The sequence below is a fragment of the Mustela putorius genome, unplaced genomic scaffold (assembly GCF_011764305.1).
Source record: "Mustela putorius furo isolate JIRA1106 unplaced genomic scaffold, ASM1176430v1.1 tig00000580_pilon_pilon_pilon, whole genome shotgun sequence".
NCBI classification, from domain to species: domain Eukaryota; kingdom Metazoa; phylum Chordata; class Mammalia; order Carnivora; family Mustelidae; genus Mustela; species Mustela putorius.
The window spans coordinates 16,848,702-16,863,487 of record NW_025421423.1 but is presented as its reverse complement, the minus strand read 5'-3'; the positions used below and the strand labels follow the sequence as shown (position 1 = coordinate 16,863,487).

The 14,786-nt window shown below is 59.3% G+C and overlaps 1 protein-coding gene across 5 annotated transcripts in view; it reads right to left on the bottom strand.

The window, feature by feature from the left end:
• COL27A1 (collagen type XXVII alpha 1 chain) overlaps window positions 1-14,526 on the bottom strand; it is a 136,558-nt gene extending 122,032 nt beyond the window's left edge. For 3 of the 5 annotated variants that reach the window (XM_045081773.1, XM_045081774.1, XM_045081775.1), the window contains exons 1-3: window positions 12,540-13,043; window positions 6,146-6,216; window positions 1,227-2,947 (exon numbers count right to left, since the gene is read on the bottom strand). In XM_045081773.1, coding sequence (XP_044937708.1) covers window positions 1,227-2,947; window positions 6,146-6,216; window positions 12,540-12,598 — 1,851 coding nt within the window. In that variant the 5' untranslated portion in view covers window positions 12,599-13,043. Of the gene's footprint in view, window positions 1-1,226; window positions 2,948-6,145; window positions 6,217-12,539; window positions 13,048-14,246 lie in introns of those variants that run through there. The other 2 variants (XM_004747870.3, XM_045081776.1) reach the window with 2 other exon arrangements.
• Between the last annotated feature and the right edge of the window lie 260 nt (window positions 14,527-14,786).

The following is a 14,786-nucleotide window of genomic DNA, read 5'->3' as shown; positions in this document are numbered from 1 at the left end:
TTGCAAAGCAATGCATACAATTTCCATAAGTTCTACAATATGGTTATAATAAAAACGGGCTCTCAGTCCCCTTGGAGACAGGCTGAATAAATATTATTCCTAATGATTATTAAAACTCATTAAGTGTGTTTGTAAGGCCTGGGAATTCCCAGCATCTGCCACCGTCTCCACGTTGTAGGGAGCCTAACCTCAAACACAGAGCCTGGTGGGAAACCCAGCCTCAGGGAGGAGAAAACCACACAGTGGTCATCTCCAAGGCAGGAGAACAGAGCAGAGGCCTGAGCTTTCTGGAAACTCCATCCCCTACACTCCCCACCCCAGAGGAATTGGCCTCCAGCTGCAGAAAGGTCGTTGCCCCTGGAGACAGTCCCAGGCATGTTAGAGGCACCGGGCCTGAGAACATCTCCTGCACGTGGAATGTTCTTTCTCCTTTCCTTGACTGTTCAGGCCCACCCTGACCGTCCAACAGGGGCCTTGATGTGTGACTCCCCGACAGGGGCCACACATCAAACAGTTAGAGGAGCGGGGACAGGGGAGAGGACGGGGTTGGAAGCCCCCAATCGGGAGATGTGGGGACACGTGGGGGCGGGCCCATCCCGTCTAAAGGGGAGGCTCTGACCGGGCAGCCGGCCACGGGCTACTGCATCTGTCCCCCTTCCAACAGAAGCTGGTCACCGGGTCTTTTATAAGAAATCTCTCACATTTTTAAAATGTTAGTAACTTATTAAATATTTTTAAACAATGCTGCATGTGCCAAACAAAACACGTTCAGGACTACCCGTGTGTGACCTTTGTCCGGAGCTCCCAGGCTAGTTGGTGGGCTGGAGGGGCTCTCCTCAGTCAGGAGAGCGGGACTCTGGAAACCATGGGACCTGGGGGCCAGTCAGCTAGTGGTTTTCCTCGAGCCACTTGACCTTCACAGTTGGGTTAGCAGAGAATGACCTCGAGCCTGGGCCCGCCCAAGCCCAGGGGTGCTCTGTTCCCGGCACTGGCCACCAAACCCAGAGCTGCCCCAGTGGACCGTAGGTCACAACAGAGCAATCAAGAGCACATCACAGGGAGAGGAACAGGGGACCTGCGAGTCAGCCAAGGCCCTGCCCACAGCCACCTCCCTGCTCTGAGTTGCTTCTCTGGCTCTGCCCTAATGCCAGCAGTCGCCCCCTGTCCCAACTGCCCCTGCCACCCCCTTGAGCTCCAAGCAACATGCACCCCTCACCCCGTCTTACCGGCAAACCACAGTCTCCCTTGGGCCCTGGAGGTCCCATCAGCAACGGGAAAGGCGTGGGTCCCGCCAGGTGGAAGAACGAATAGCTGGGACTCGTGGGCCAGGGACTGGAGGACAGGAATCGCACGGGGCCCAACGCTGGGGCCGGGGTGGTCGGCCAGTGGGGCCGGGACAGTCTGGAGCGGGGCCTGGTTGTCAGATCATTCGACGGGACATCCCTGGCTGCCTTCCCAGGTCTGAGGGGGACGGGCTTCCGGGGGCTGCTCTTGGGTCTGGCTTTCTTTGTGGCTTCTGATCCAGAGGGTTTCTTACTTTTGGTGGGGGAGCCAGGAGCAAAGGTGGGAGGCATCGCTGTGGCTGGCGGAGGGGTCCTGGGAGAGCCAGGATGGAGGACAGGGGGCAGGGGCGGAACAGTGGGTTGGGGAGGTCTGTGGGTGCCAGTGCGGGCAGGGGCCGGCTCACTGGTACGGCGGCTTGGCTTGGCCTCGGTCTGGCTCACTGGGAGAAAAGGTTTTTTGGAGGAGCCAGTGGCCAGAAGTAGGGGCCGAGTGCTGGGTAGCGGAGGTCTGGGCGTCACAGGGGTCCTCTGGATCGGCTTCACTGAGGGGCGGGAGGCAGGAAGTAGGTGGGGAGTGGGGGGCACTGGCTTCTTGGTGGGTGGGGCTGCTTTTGTGAAGGAAGGCTGAGTGGCCTTCTGGGGTCGGCGGGGGCTTTGGACAAGGCCTACTGAAGGAGAAGGGACCGAGAGTCTGGCTGGATGGCTTTTGGGGGTCTTGGTGGCTGCGCTCTTCCATAATGGCTGGAGAGTTGTGGTGGAACTAGCCGGAGAGGCCGGGGACACCGCAGGGAGCGCTCCACTGGCTGGCAGCTTGGCGGGAGGCTGCGGGATCCGGGCTGGGCCCCCTGCGGCCGCACGCCGGCGAGGCTCTGTGGTGCTAGTCCTCAGGGGCTTGGCGGGTGTGACGGGCACCGGAGTCCCCCTGGGATTCCTGCTTGCAGGCCGTGACCCCAGGGCTGGCACAGCAGTGGTCAGGTTCTCCAGGCCTTGCAGGGGAAGGTCGGTCTGGAAGGTGAAGGTCGTGCCCGAGTCTCGGGGAAGGAGGGGACCCAGCTGGGGCCGGTACGTGTCGGCCTGTCCGCACTGCCTCCTCAGGTGGGTACAGTAATTGTGAGCGACCTGCGTCACAGGGTAGATACTGAACTGGCACAGGGCGCCTTCAAACTGGACCGCATGTGGGTTCATCTTCCCAAAGAGGAAGGAGCCCTCGGGGTCGAGGGCTGGGTCTTTGTGGAAAGGCAGCGGGACAGGCACCCGGCGCTGCCCGCACGCCGTCACCAGGGTGACAGTGCGGCCCCGGAGCTCCAGGGCGAGGTGATGCCAGCGCCCGTCGTGCACGTCGAGGTCAAAGGCCACGGAGCGCCGGGGCCCCAGGTGGACGACCGTCTTGCCGGGGAGGAACTGCAGGCCCAGCTGCAGCTTGTGCTTCCGGCTACGGACGGCGAAAAGGAAGGCATGGTTCACCCGGTGGGAGCAGAGGCTCAGCACAAGCGCCAGCTCTGTGCCCAGGGCGGCGGGAAGGACGGCAGCCGTGGGGGCCTGGAGCCGGCTCCGCTGCGTAAAGATGAAGCCCGATGGGAACGGAATGACCCCCGGGGGCGGGGGGCTCCGGCCACCCCCTGCTTTCGTCCAGCTGAGGCCCAGCCGCTGGAGGACGTCCACATCTGCAGAGGGAGCACAGAGGGGGAGAGGGTGCGGTCAGGGTCTGCTCCCGCCCCAGGCCCCTCCAGGCGCGCAGACGGGGAGGCCGGTCCCTCCGCTGCTACCCCACGCTTGGGGCCGGGAGCGTGGAGTCGGAACCAGTCCCCCGTCTGGCTGAATGGCCCTGCCTATACTTGTTTACAACACAGACCCTGAGCTAGACGTGTGACTTGAGTGCCTCGGTTTCCTCATCTGTTGAATGGGATCACATTAGCACCAGACTGAGAAAGCTGCCACGAAGAGCCAACGAGCTGGCACGCTTGAAAACAAGCGCCTGGCACCCAGTAAGCACCTGCCAAGGACAGCTGCTCATACCAGAAATAATGACCGTCACCAGAGGCTAGCCATGAGTATTCAGGCTCTTCCCCGTGTCCATCTCAGAAGCCGCCTCCTCCAGGAAGCCATCCCATGAGTGAGGGAGCAGGGTCACAGGAGCTCGGTAAGGATGTCCAGCAGGCCTGACTGGTTTGACCTCCTTTAAGAAGGTCCCCAGCCCCCTCTGCACCCCCTTGGTCTCTCTATGGCCAGAGCAGACTGAGGGAGCTGCCTTCTGCACAGGAAGAGGACACGTCCGATGACTCCCCTCCTCCCTGCGCAGCCTTGGACAGAGCAGAGGAAGCCGATCGAGGCATCCTTGTAACCTCTGTCCTCTGGCGAGGCGTCTGGATGTCGACTGCGGCCTGGCCAGGTCACATCCGCCCAGTAATTACAACGGTGGGGCTCGCCAAAGGAGGGCTTCCAGCGTGTTTATGGAAAGGCTTCCTGACCTTGCCTCTCGCAGGGTCATTCGACCTCCTTCAGTCGGCCGAGCTGCCAGTGTCTGCAGAAGGCAGCTCCCGAACTCTGACTCGGAAAGGAGAGGCCGCCTCCGGAATGGGGGCCTGGCTCGGGTCCTTGGCTTCCTCCCACCAAACCCCTGAATTCAGCAACCTAGGCCCTGAGCATGGTACGTGGGGTCCATGTGGGGCTGGATATGGCTCTTAGCACTTAGCCCTAGGCCGGCAGCTCTGAGATGGACAGACGGGTGGATGGACAGATAGATGTGCCAGGAGAAGATGAGTGCCGCACGTATGTAGCAGGCTCTGGAGTCAGAAGGCCGGACTTCAGAGCCAGACAGAGCCACCCGGGAGTCTGGACTCTGAGCCTCCGTTCCCTCCGCTGTAAAACGAGGCGGCAGAGAACGCCTCCATCAGAGGGTTGTTGGCTGTCCTCATCCAGATACCTCTGGACGAGTCTCTTCCTGACCCCTGAGCCTCAGTTTCCCTGCCCAGAAGGCAAGGGCAGCCAGATGTGAAGGCGGCCACCCAGCGCTCACGATGTCCGAGAACACCACAGTCCCAGGCTGCTCTTTGGGGCTGGCCTGGCTTGAAGACCTGTCTTCCTCCCTAAGGATCTGTGGACCTTCGTTTCCCTTCAAATTCTCCTTTCTCCCACCTCCGTCTGTCCTGAGCTCCTGAGCTCAAATAAACCACTGCTCCAAGATTCTCTTGGTCACGGTGGATTCCCCACGTCTCCATCGCGGAAACCTTCCTATGAGCACAAACGACTACTCCCTGCAAACGACTTCTAGGGGAGGAGGCATTTGCTGGGGAAGAGGTTGAGGGCAGGAAGCCACCTCTCCCTCCCCTCCTCCCACCTGAGCAGCCCCCCCAAGCCCCCCCCACCCCCATCCCCCTCCAGCCTGCACTGCATGCCCTCACACACTGCAGCTGTCAGCTGCTTCTACCTGCCTGGCCAGGTGCCACTGGTGAGCTCCCCCAACTGTCCTCTGCAGGTGGCTTTCAAAGCTGACCCCAGCCAGTCTCCAGGCCTCCCCCAGAGACGGTGTGTGGGGCAGGGGCAAAGCCCCACACTCTGCCACCCGGAGCTGGCAGAGGCCTCTGACCACCGTGGGCACCACGGGGGATGGAGAAGAACCGTTCTTGCCCAAGGGGTCAGGGAAATGCTAGAATTAACAACAATAAACACTAGTATTTACGGACCACTTCCTATGTGCCAAGTGCTTTATGTGTTCTATCTCACCCAATTCTCTCAATCATTTCTAAAGAAAATACTGTTTAGCATCCCCCCTTTACAGAGGAGGGTCAGAAAAGTTCGCTACAGGAACGAGCCCAAGGTCACACAGCCTATAACAAAAGGCACAGCCGGGACTTGAACCCAGGCCACCTGGCTCCAGGGTCTCTGTTCTTAGCACAATGCTATCCCGAGCTGGAGTCCCTCAGACTTGTTGGAGAGTGGGGTGGAGACCCATCCAGAATCCAGGGGCCAGGAGCTGGGGGCCAGGGGAATGAATGCAGCCCGACGCCAAGCAGAAGGACCCTGCCAGCTGGCCGCGGCGAGATCCCTTTATTACATAAACCTGGCTCCGCGGAGCTCCGGCCTCTCCCCAACACCCCCCCCCGCCCCCCATTGCCTGACTCAGGACTCTGGACAGCTGTTCACCTACTTTGTGAGGGAAACAGCAAGCTTGGAAAATATGACATTTGCACAAAATGTTGCCGGGCAGCCGGAGTCTCTTCCGGGCACGGCCCTCCCCTCCTGGGGACCCAATCCCTGCTGGCGGCCAGGTCAGGCCACAGGGGCTCTGGGAGTGCCCCGCTGCCTGCCCCCGGCACACGGGCGAGCATGGAGGAGGGGAAGAGCCGCTATTCTAGGAGGCCTTGTGGCTGCTTGACAAACAGATGTGGGAGAGGTTTCAGTTTTCCCCGGGCAGCTGTGCAGCCAGCCCACCGCCGCTCTGGCCCCCTGGCTGGGTCCTCGGGGATGGCAGGGGGAAGAACAGGATCTCACGGCAAGGGGAGGCAGTGGTGGCCTTCATGCCTCCTCTCAACAGATCTTAGTATAACCCTTGGACAAATTAGGACGACTGAGGCTTACCGAACCATGATTTCTTCCAATTCTGCCCCCGCCCCCGTAAGGAAAGAAAGGGTCACTCTCCCACATTTCTGCACTGAGCCCTTGCTGTCCCTTACAAAACTGCAAATGTCACTCTTCCCAGCCTGGAGAGAATTTGCCAATGAAGGGCTCCATTCTAACTGACAGGAAAACTGAGGCACTGAGTTCCACATGGGGCCATGGCTGTCTCCAAGCCCTGAGTTCTCAGGTCTCTTCTGCCCTCCCTTGTCCCCCCATCCCCCCGCACAAAGAGAAGAGGGAATTACCTTCAGGAGGTCCTTGGGTGGAGGCCAGGTGACAGGCAAATGAGATTAAGATCCAGGTGAAGAGAAACCCCCTAGAGACGGGAAGACACAAGCAGAGCCGGCATCAGCTTCCACTCTAGGGCCCAGATCTGGCTGGGGAGCTGGGAGAGAATCACCCACCCCCAGATACCCCACCCCGGCCAGGCTTGCCCACTGGAGGTGGGGGAGGCCAGGCACAGGCTCTATGACCCCACAGGGTAGCCCATGCTCCCAGAGTTTCCAGGCGTAACCTCCAGAGGCAGGACCTGCTCACGCGGCACAAGTCTCAAGTAAAATGTTGTTTTTCACAGATCGGGAAACCAAGGTCGTAAGGTAGGGAGCAGTGGGCGGGAAGCCTTGTCGTGGGCGTCAGGAGACCCGGGATCCAGCTTCAAAAATCTGTTGCTGACTCACTGAGCCACAAGGGCCAGCCCCTCCCCGTCTCTGGGCCTCAGTTTCCCCATCTGTACTATGGCCTCTGGATTCTAAGGCCCAATGGGCAGCAGAGCCAGGACTGAAAGGTCAGTGGGAAAACCAGACCCGTCTGCTTGGATGACGGACATCCTCAAAGGACAAAAGCAACGGGAAATCCCTCTGTAGGCACAAGGGGGGAGGGAGAGAAGACCCCTTAAGCAGGGCTAGAGCACCCTAAGGAAGCTGCCCACCTGGCCTTAGGCTGACAGGGAAAGGCAGGGGAGAGTAAACAGAGGACACGGAGGGAGGTCATGCAGACCCAGGTGCAAACGTGACCCCATTGCTTACCAGCTGTGTGACCCTGGGTGAGTCACTCAGCCTCCCTGAGCCTGCCTCAAGCTCTGCGGCGTGGCCGACACTCCCTATCTCACCCGCCAGGCGTGAGGATTAAATGAGCTCATGCATGTCAAGGGCTTGGCCTGGTGCCAGCCACAGAAGTGCGCCTTCAGCATCACTGCTACCGCCGGACTCTGGGGCCCGGAAGGGTTAATGCTCTGCTCAGTGGTTCCTGCCAAGATGGGCAGAGGCAGTGATCCGATTTCACCTTCCTGTGGGAGCAGCCACCGGCGACACCCGAAGCCACCCGGGGCATCTGATCCCCGAGCGGGCAGAGGGGAGGGCGGCACGTGGCCAAAGCCGGCCAGCCGGGATGCAGGCAAGAGAGAGCCTCGACTGGCGGGCGGCACGGGCTAAGGCTGAGACACACAGGCCCGGGAGCCATTTCCAAGAGGAAAGCTAGAATGGTGCACTTCTGGGGAATCGTGTAATCCAGGAAACCCATCCGCCGGAATTGATGTCTGGCACCACCTGTTCTTCCCAGCTCCCTAGGCGCCCCAGAAAACCAGCTCACACTCTCTGATTTAATGGCAATCACTCCCATTTAATTGCAGTTATAATCAATAGTGATCCCGATAAGCACTGTAGAAGACACTGGTGGTTACCTATACTTAGTCATCCCCCTGCCCTTCTTGTTCAGGCAGGCAGGGACTTTGGAGGATACTGGATGAATCTGGGTAAGTCTAAGCTAATCTTGCGAACTTCATTTGCCATGCCAGTGACCGCTGTGGGCATGCATGCATGACCCAAACATGGTCAGTAAGAGGTGAGGGATGGCTCTTATAAAGCCTCCCGGGAAAGTATTTCCAGGGGATATAGAGAAGGTCTTCCTCTAGCCTTTGCATGTTATTGAGCAGGGATGCGTGACTGCTGCAGCCATTTTGTGCACATGAGGCTAACAGGCTCCATGAGCACGTGAGGACGACAGAATGGAAAAACAGTGAATGTCTGATGACACTTGAGATGCTGAATTAGCCAACCCGTCACTGTTTTTCCTTTAGATCTCTTGATATGGGAGTTGTATAAGCCATGTCGAATCGGGTCAATTGCAGCACAAGGCAAACTGAATGAAATAGCATTCAGATTCAGATGCTGATGGTGGTCCTTTGAAAGCCTTCTCCAGTGCCTGGGCCCTTGCCTGTGCTGCTCCCAAGTGTTCCTGAAAGTGTTCTTTTGTCTGGTCAGTTCCCACACACGCCTTAGACCCCAGCTTGGGCGTCACCCCCCACTGCGCGTACCTCATTGCAGCAGGTGTCCCGCGTGAGCCCATTGCCTATTTTCCTATTTCCCTTTCTAGAACAAGTCCCTGAAGGGTAGGAACCACCTCTGTCTCGTTCATGCATATTCCCAGCACCTGGCAAGCATATCATAAATGCTCCGTAGATCTTTGTGGAAGAAATAATTGGTTCCTGGTATTACAGGACTCTGGACTTGAAAAGCATCTCCCCAGAGGCCCTCTTTCTACCTCTGACTTGTTTCCAGGGTTATTCCCAAATAATCCTCAGCTCCCCCTCAGCCTCTCCAATCTGCTGCCACTGCTGTGAAAAGGCCCTTTTTCAAGGGACCTGTCCTCCCTGCCACGGCGGGCTTCGCCTCCAGCTCGCCGCTAGCAATGACCAGCGTCTCGCTACCCCGGCGTTGCTTGGCAGGAAGAGCAGAGACTGACCCTTCTGCCCCGGCCTGCCCCCCTGAAGCCCACGGCAGACTCATCGGCCCTGAGAAGAAACAACAGGAGGCTTCGTTTGCTGTGACAAAAACCGAGGCTTAAGGAGACCAGGTTCCTCGTCAAGGTCACCCTGCGAAGGCTCTGAGGTCATAATTCTTCAGTACTATTTCCCACATGTACCAGGTAGACACTTCAGAAAACTGGAGCCCCATCAACTGGGGAAGAACTGCATCCCAGTCCCGACGGTTCCCAAAGCACAACTAAACAACTAATTGCCTATCAAAGGGTCTGAGAAGTCCTGCAATGAAGACATGAACAGGGCTTTGTGTCCATCAGCAGTCCCCAGACTTAGAGGACCTGGGAATTCCTTTTTCCAGAGAATGCCTGCTCTGAAGGCACTGCCCCTCACTTTCCAGGGTCCCAACAACCTCATCTCTGTCCCATTTCCTTCCATCCTCTCTTCTCAGCCCCTTCCAGGCACAAGCCCTCACTCCTTGAGTATCTCACCGTATGACGTCACATCCACCCGGCTTAGGATGCTTCCCAAGCTGATAAAGAGAGGCTTTGGTGGAGAGGAGAAGGCATAAAAACCATACATGTCCTTAGTTGATTTTTCTGGCTGCTGTTATGCCAAGGTGCCCCCTCTGGAGCGAATAAGGATACACTTGGGGGAAATATTTTTAATCCCTAAGATCAGGAGAAAGAAGACTCACAGGAGGGATAGGATCAGAATCTTTGCTTCAATTAAGCTTCCCAACACCATGGTTTCCAACTCAAGCATTTCAGCCCTGAAGGCCTGTGATCAATGAATTTGCTTCACCACTTGTTCACCTTGACCAATGCTACTGACCTCTTGGACCTGAATGCTGTGTGCACTTCACCCGTATCCTGCCAAAGTGAAGGGTGGGTATAGACAGCAGGAGAAGGTCCCCTGAGATCATCTAGAGGCCAGATTCTAGTCCCATCCCCTCGTTGTGGAGATAGGGAATTGAGGCCCAGAGAGGGGAAGTGATTTGCCTAAAGCCACACAGCATGTCAGTGACCCACATGATCTGCTCTTCTACTTAGCAAACAGTCCTTTCCACCTGACTTGTCTCTTGTGGAGAAGAAACTGGACACTTACAGGGACTTCCTCTTTGCCAGAGAGCGGAGTCCAGCCTTTACCAACAGGAACAGAGGCACAGCCTAGGGAGCCAACAAGCCATCTAAGTGAGCTCCAGGCCTGGAAAGTTGGCTCCCGGAGGGAGGCCCTGCTGAATCGTTTGCTCCCGTTCCAATGCTGTTTAGGCTACTGCTAATAATGTTTAGTGCCTGCGTTGGCTCAAGCTTTGTTCTTCCCGACTTCTGTTTTCACCACTGACTCGTGGGCCTTGGCTCGGTGAACCCAGGGCTCCAGAATGTCGGGAAGACCAGAGCTCGGGAGACCAGAGTGGGCAGGAGGCAGCTGCGATGGCAGTACCTACACATTAGGAAACCTGACCTTGGAGACACAGCCTGGCCACACAGCCCTCCAGGAAGGGAACCCAGGTGTCCCTACCCCTGCAAAGGGCCCTCTGCCAGCACACCAAATTTGGCTACTCCAGGACCACTAGGCTGCCAGACTACACCTGGTATGCTTGGTTTTTCCCCCCAACCTTCCTACCTGGGATCGTAAGAGAGGACTGTAAGAGATCGTAAGAGACCCATACCAACTTGAACATCCTGCAAGAGCTCAGAGCTGAGACCCAGGGCATGAAAAAACACACAAGGAAAGCGGCCCTGTGGACTCCAGGCTTGGCTGTGCGCTCACAGGACAAGCTGGGTGGGCCACTGGCCTGAAGACCGCAGAACAGCAAAGGGGGACAGACCTGTCCCACCTGCCTCTGTGGACCAGCCAGGCCACCATGTGCCCGGACAGCCGCACCCAGGCTCCTCTCATCACACCTGATACCTCTTCCGTGGGAACACAGACAGGTCATCTGTCTGGACAGGATGCAGCCCAGAATTTTCCAGTTGACTCACATGTCCACTCAAGACGAAGTGAATAATAATACAAATAACAGCGGCCATTTATTGACCATTTACTACATGCCACGCACTGTTCTAAACCCTTGATGAACATGGTCCTCTGTTAATCCTCACTAAACCTTGCGAGCTGAGAATTCAGCTGCCTGTTTTGTGGATCAGAAAGAGGGGAAGCCCAGAGGCGAGGGGGCCTGTCCAAGCTCCCACACTGTCTGATCGCAGGGCTCCCCCTGCCCTACAACCTGTCGCCCACCAGGCCAGGCTGTGGGATACCAAGAGGGTCCCCCAGACACAGAATGGGGAACAGAGAACGTGCTGTCAAAGTAACAGGCAGAATGTGCTCAGACAGAGATAGGGAGTGGGTGACATGGGAAGGGCAGCCCCACCCCCGGCCAGTGCACCCCACCAGGGGAGCTGATGGCCATTGAGATGAGACCCGAGGGGCAGCAGGACACGTGAAAGCACCAGGAAGGGGAGTGTTGCAAGTACAGAGAGGAAAGAGAAGGAGAAAAGACGCCAGAGATGTGCTCTGTAGTGTCAAGGAGCCTGGTCTGGGCGAGGTAAAGGAGAGCAAGGCTGGAAGTCTCGCCAGGACCAGAGGGCACAGGATCTGGGGCACTGCTGTGCTGAGGGAGGCAGCGAGACCAGGCGAGGCAGAGGCTGGGCCTCAAAGCAGCGTGACTGCCCGTTTGCCCAAAGCTCAAGCCCCACTATGGGGTGCTTGCCTGGCACCACTTTTCTACCCAGCCACTGGCATCTGTCTTGGCACAGGGTCTTCTGGAGAAAATGAGTCAGCAGTGCGCTTACTTGCGCGGTGTGTGTGTGTGTGTGTGTGTTGTGGTGGGGGGCAGGGGAATCTCAGCCAGCCAGTTTTTTCCAAGACATGGGAAAGAAATGGGGGGGGCATCATCCCCCTGATTCCAGCTCCAAGGGGCAGGGCATGTGGGACAGGGCGGAGCTACAACCCTGACCAGCCTCTTGGGAATGTCCTCTGGTTCTGGAAGGGTGGAAAGAGAGCAAGTCCTGTGAGCCACAGTGCATAGGGCCCAGAGGGCTGCTCCCATCCTCACTCACTCCCACACACACCCACACTCAGTGACTCGCTCTCACACACACTCACTCTTTACAACTACTCCATCAGCCCCTGGATCCCAGCTCTGCCACGGTCCCTCCTTGGAGATTCCCTGTCCCTCCCTGGCCCCCAGTCTCTGCTTCTGTGCAATGACAAGGGCCCTTTCTGTTCTGACATGCTGGATCTCCCACCCCAAAAATGACAGGGACTGAGACACCCCCTTCCCCAGCCCCCAGGGAAGGAGGGAACACTGAGAGGAACAGACCCAAACCGACTGACACACATGCGGAGACTTCCAGAAGCAGGGGACGTGCAAAGACACACAGACGCCAGACAGCAGCAGAAGCCGAGACCCGGGGACCTAGACGCCTGTGGATAGTTTCACAAGAACTGACTAACTTACAGGCTCAGGACTTGTAGACACCGACACCGGAACACACCGAACAGCCAGAAACGGGGACCCTTCTTCCCCCAAGCGTCCCCGAAGCCCCCCTCCGTCCCCAACCCGCCGCCCCAGGCGCCACCACCCACCCCCGAGGCCGACCCCAGGGCTGGCTCCGCACCGACCCTCCCCAGCAGGGCCCCCGGCCCAACGCGAACGCAGAGCCGGGCCAGCGGGGCAGGGCACACGGCGCTCGCCAAGCCTCGCCAGGCCGGGGGGCGCAGCCCGCGTTAACCCTTGGCGGCCCGCCTCAGAGGGGCGCAGGAAGGGGCAGGAAGCCGACGTTCCGGGGAAGCGTCCGGCGCGGCGGGGAACCCCCAGCCCTCCCCCGGGCTGGAGCAGCAGGAAGCTGGGGAGGGGGCGTCCCCGAGCGTGTACTCACCCCCCGCGCGCAGCCGCCGCCGCTGTGCCTCTGGCCCCCCGCGCCGATCCCGCTCCCATGGCGGGCCCCTACTTCATGCTCCCGAGCCCGGGGGGCAAGTGTGGGCGCGCCCCATGGGGCCGCCAGCCCCCCGCCCCGCCGCGCCAGGCCGGCTCAGAGCGCGCGGCCCCCGCGCCCCCAGCGCAGCCTCGCGCCCAGGGGCGCCGGAGCAGGCAGGCAGCGCGGCCGGGGCCCCGCGGGCGCCCGCGCCAGGCCCATGGTCCCAGGAGTCCCGGCGCCGCGCTCGCCCCTGCCTCGCTCTTTTTCTGCTTCCACCGAAAAGGAAGAAGAAGCAGGCAAAAAAAGAGAGATGATCAAACTTTTGGAGGCGGGCTGCTGTCGGTCCCCGGAGGCAAAGCGAGGCCGGGCGAGGGCGCGCGGAGGGCGGTGGAAGCTGCCTCCCCGCCGGCCTGGGGGAGGAGAGGAAAAGGAAGGATTTGGGGGAAATGAAGGCGATTTAAAGTCTCGGCCCGCGGTGGCTCTCCACCTTCTCTCCTCCCCGCGCCGAGCCGCCCTCTGCTGCCCCATGCTGCCCCCTGCCGGCCGCAGCCGGTCACACAGCCTCGGCTGGCTCACCTCAGCCCTTCAGAGACACCCCCACCTACGCCCCCCCTCCCCCAGTAAAAATAGAGAAACTGAGATTCACAAATAGGAAAGAGACTGCCAAGGCTGCACAGCAGGGCGACCACAATTCAGAGATTTGGGACTTCTGGCTTGTGAGACTGGGGGCCTGGGGGAGGTCCCCGAGCTTGGGGGGGCCGAGATAGAAGGAGAAAGGGGACAAATATTACTGCTGAAAGGAACCCAGTGTTCCGAGGAGAGATCTCCACCAGTACTCAGTATCTAGACTCCCACAACAGCAACAACCCAGTGTCCTGCCACACATACACACTCCTCTTCCAGATTCAGAACACCCTGGAGAACAGACCTTCCCGGCACATACATAGTGGGTGAGGTTGTTAAACGCTCGTCACCCTCTTCCCTTCCCTGTCTAGTCGGTAAGAAATGGGAGCTAAACACCCCCCTACACACACACACACACACACACACACACACACACACACCCTCAGAATGCGACCAAAGACTCCCTCAGATCCCCCGCTGGAGCGCACGAGACGGCACACACCTTGACACCGCTGCAAGCGCCCAGCAAATTCGCACGGCCACAACCCCAGTCTGAGCCCGGTATTAGAAGTCCCCTCCACCTCCGCCTCCATGGTTTGTTCACCGGTGCAAACTCCCACACACATCCACGCTTACCACAAACTCAGACACACACTCACACTCATCCACATACAAGTTTGGCCACGCACTCCTCCAGGGCTCACACAAACACACCCTGGGGTGTCTGGACTCGAACGCAACCCGGACTCCCTACAAGCAGACGCAGGTACACTAGTACTTACACGCACACAAATGCACACTAGCGTATCCGTATCCCCCCAACACACACTCCCGCACACACACCTTCACGTGCACACACACCTCACATACACACATGTGCGCGCGCACACCCCCACTTGCACACAGCGCTCCGCTAGTGCCCACCGCAAGCGTGCACAAACGCATTCATTCCCCACACGTGCACACCCCCCCCCGCCCATACGCGCGCAACTTTACGCACACACACCGCTACCCCCAGAGCTCCAGGAGCCTCGGGCCACTTACTGGGTCCCTAGCTGCGAGGCTGGACGGTCAGTCCTTCCTCGGGCGCCTAACGGCATTTGTGTTCATGGGTCCCCGCAGCCCCGGAAGCGGGCGCGGGGGCGGGGGTGCGGGGTCCCCTTCCCTAAACTGGGCGCGGGCGCTCGGAGCGCAGCGGCACCGGGAGGGGCATGGGCGCGCGGGGCTGCGCCGCCGACCCGGTCCGCCTGCGCTCGAACTTCGTCCGCTCTGCGTCCTCCGACTCCGGCGCGGGCTCCGGGCGCTGGGGGCGGCTCATAGGTGCTGGGGCCGCGGCGCCCGCCGGGCCTTTTGAAGTCTCCGCTGGGGGCGGGGAGGGGGCGCTGAAGGCGGCCTTTTAAACCGTGGCTGCACGCGGGCTCGGTGGAGCAAGGTGTCTGGTTTCAGCAAACTTTAGGAAAAGTCCCAAGCCGAAGCGAAGGGCGGGGGGGTAGGGGTGGGTAGGTGGGGGGAGCCAAACCAGAAAGAAAAAGAAGCGGAATAGCTATGCGCTGCTTCCTGCAGGGGGCAGAGCACCCATGGCTG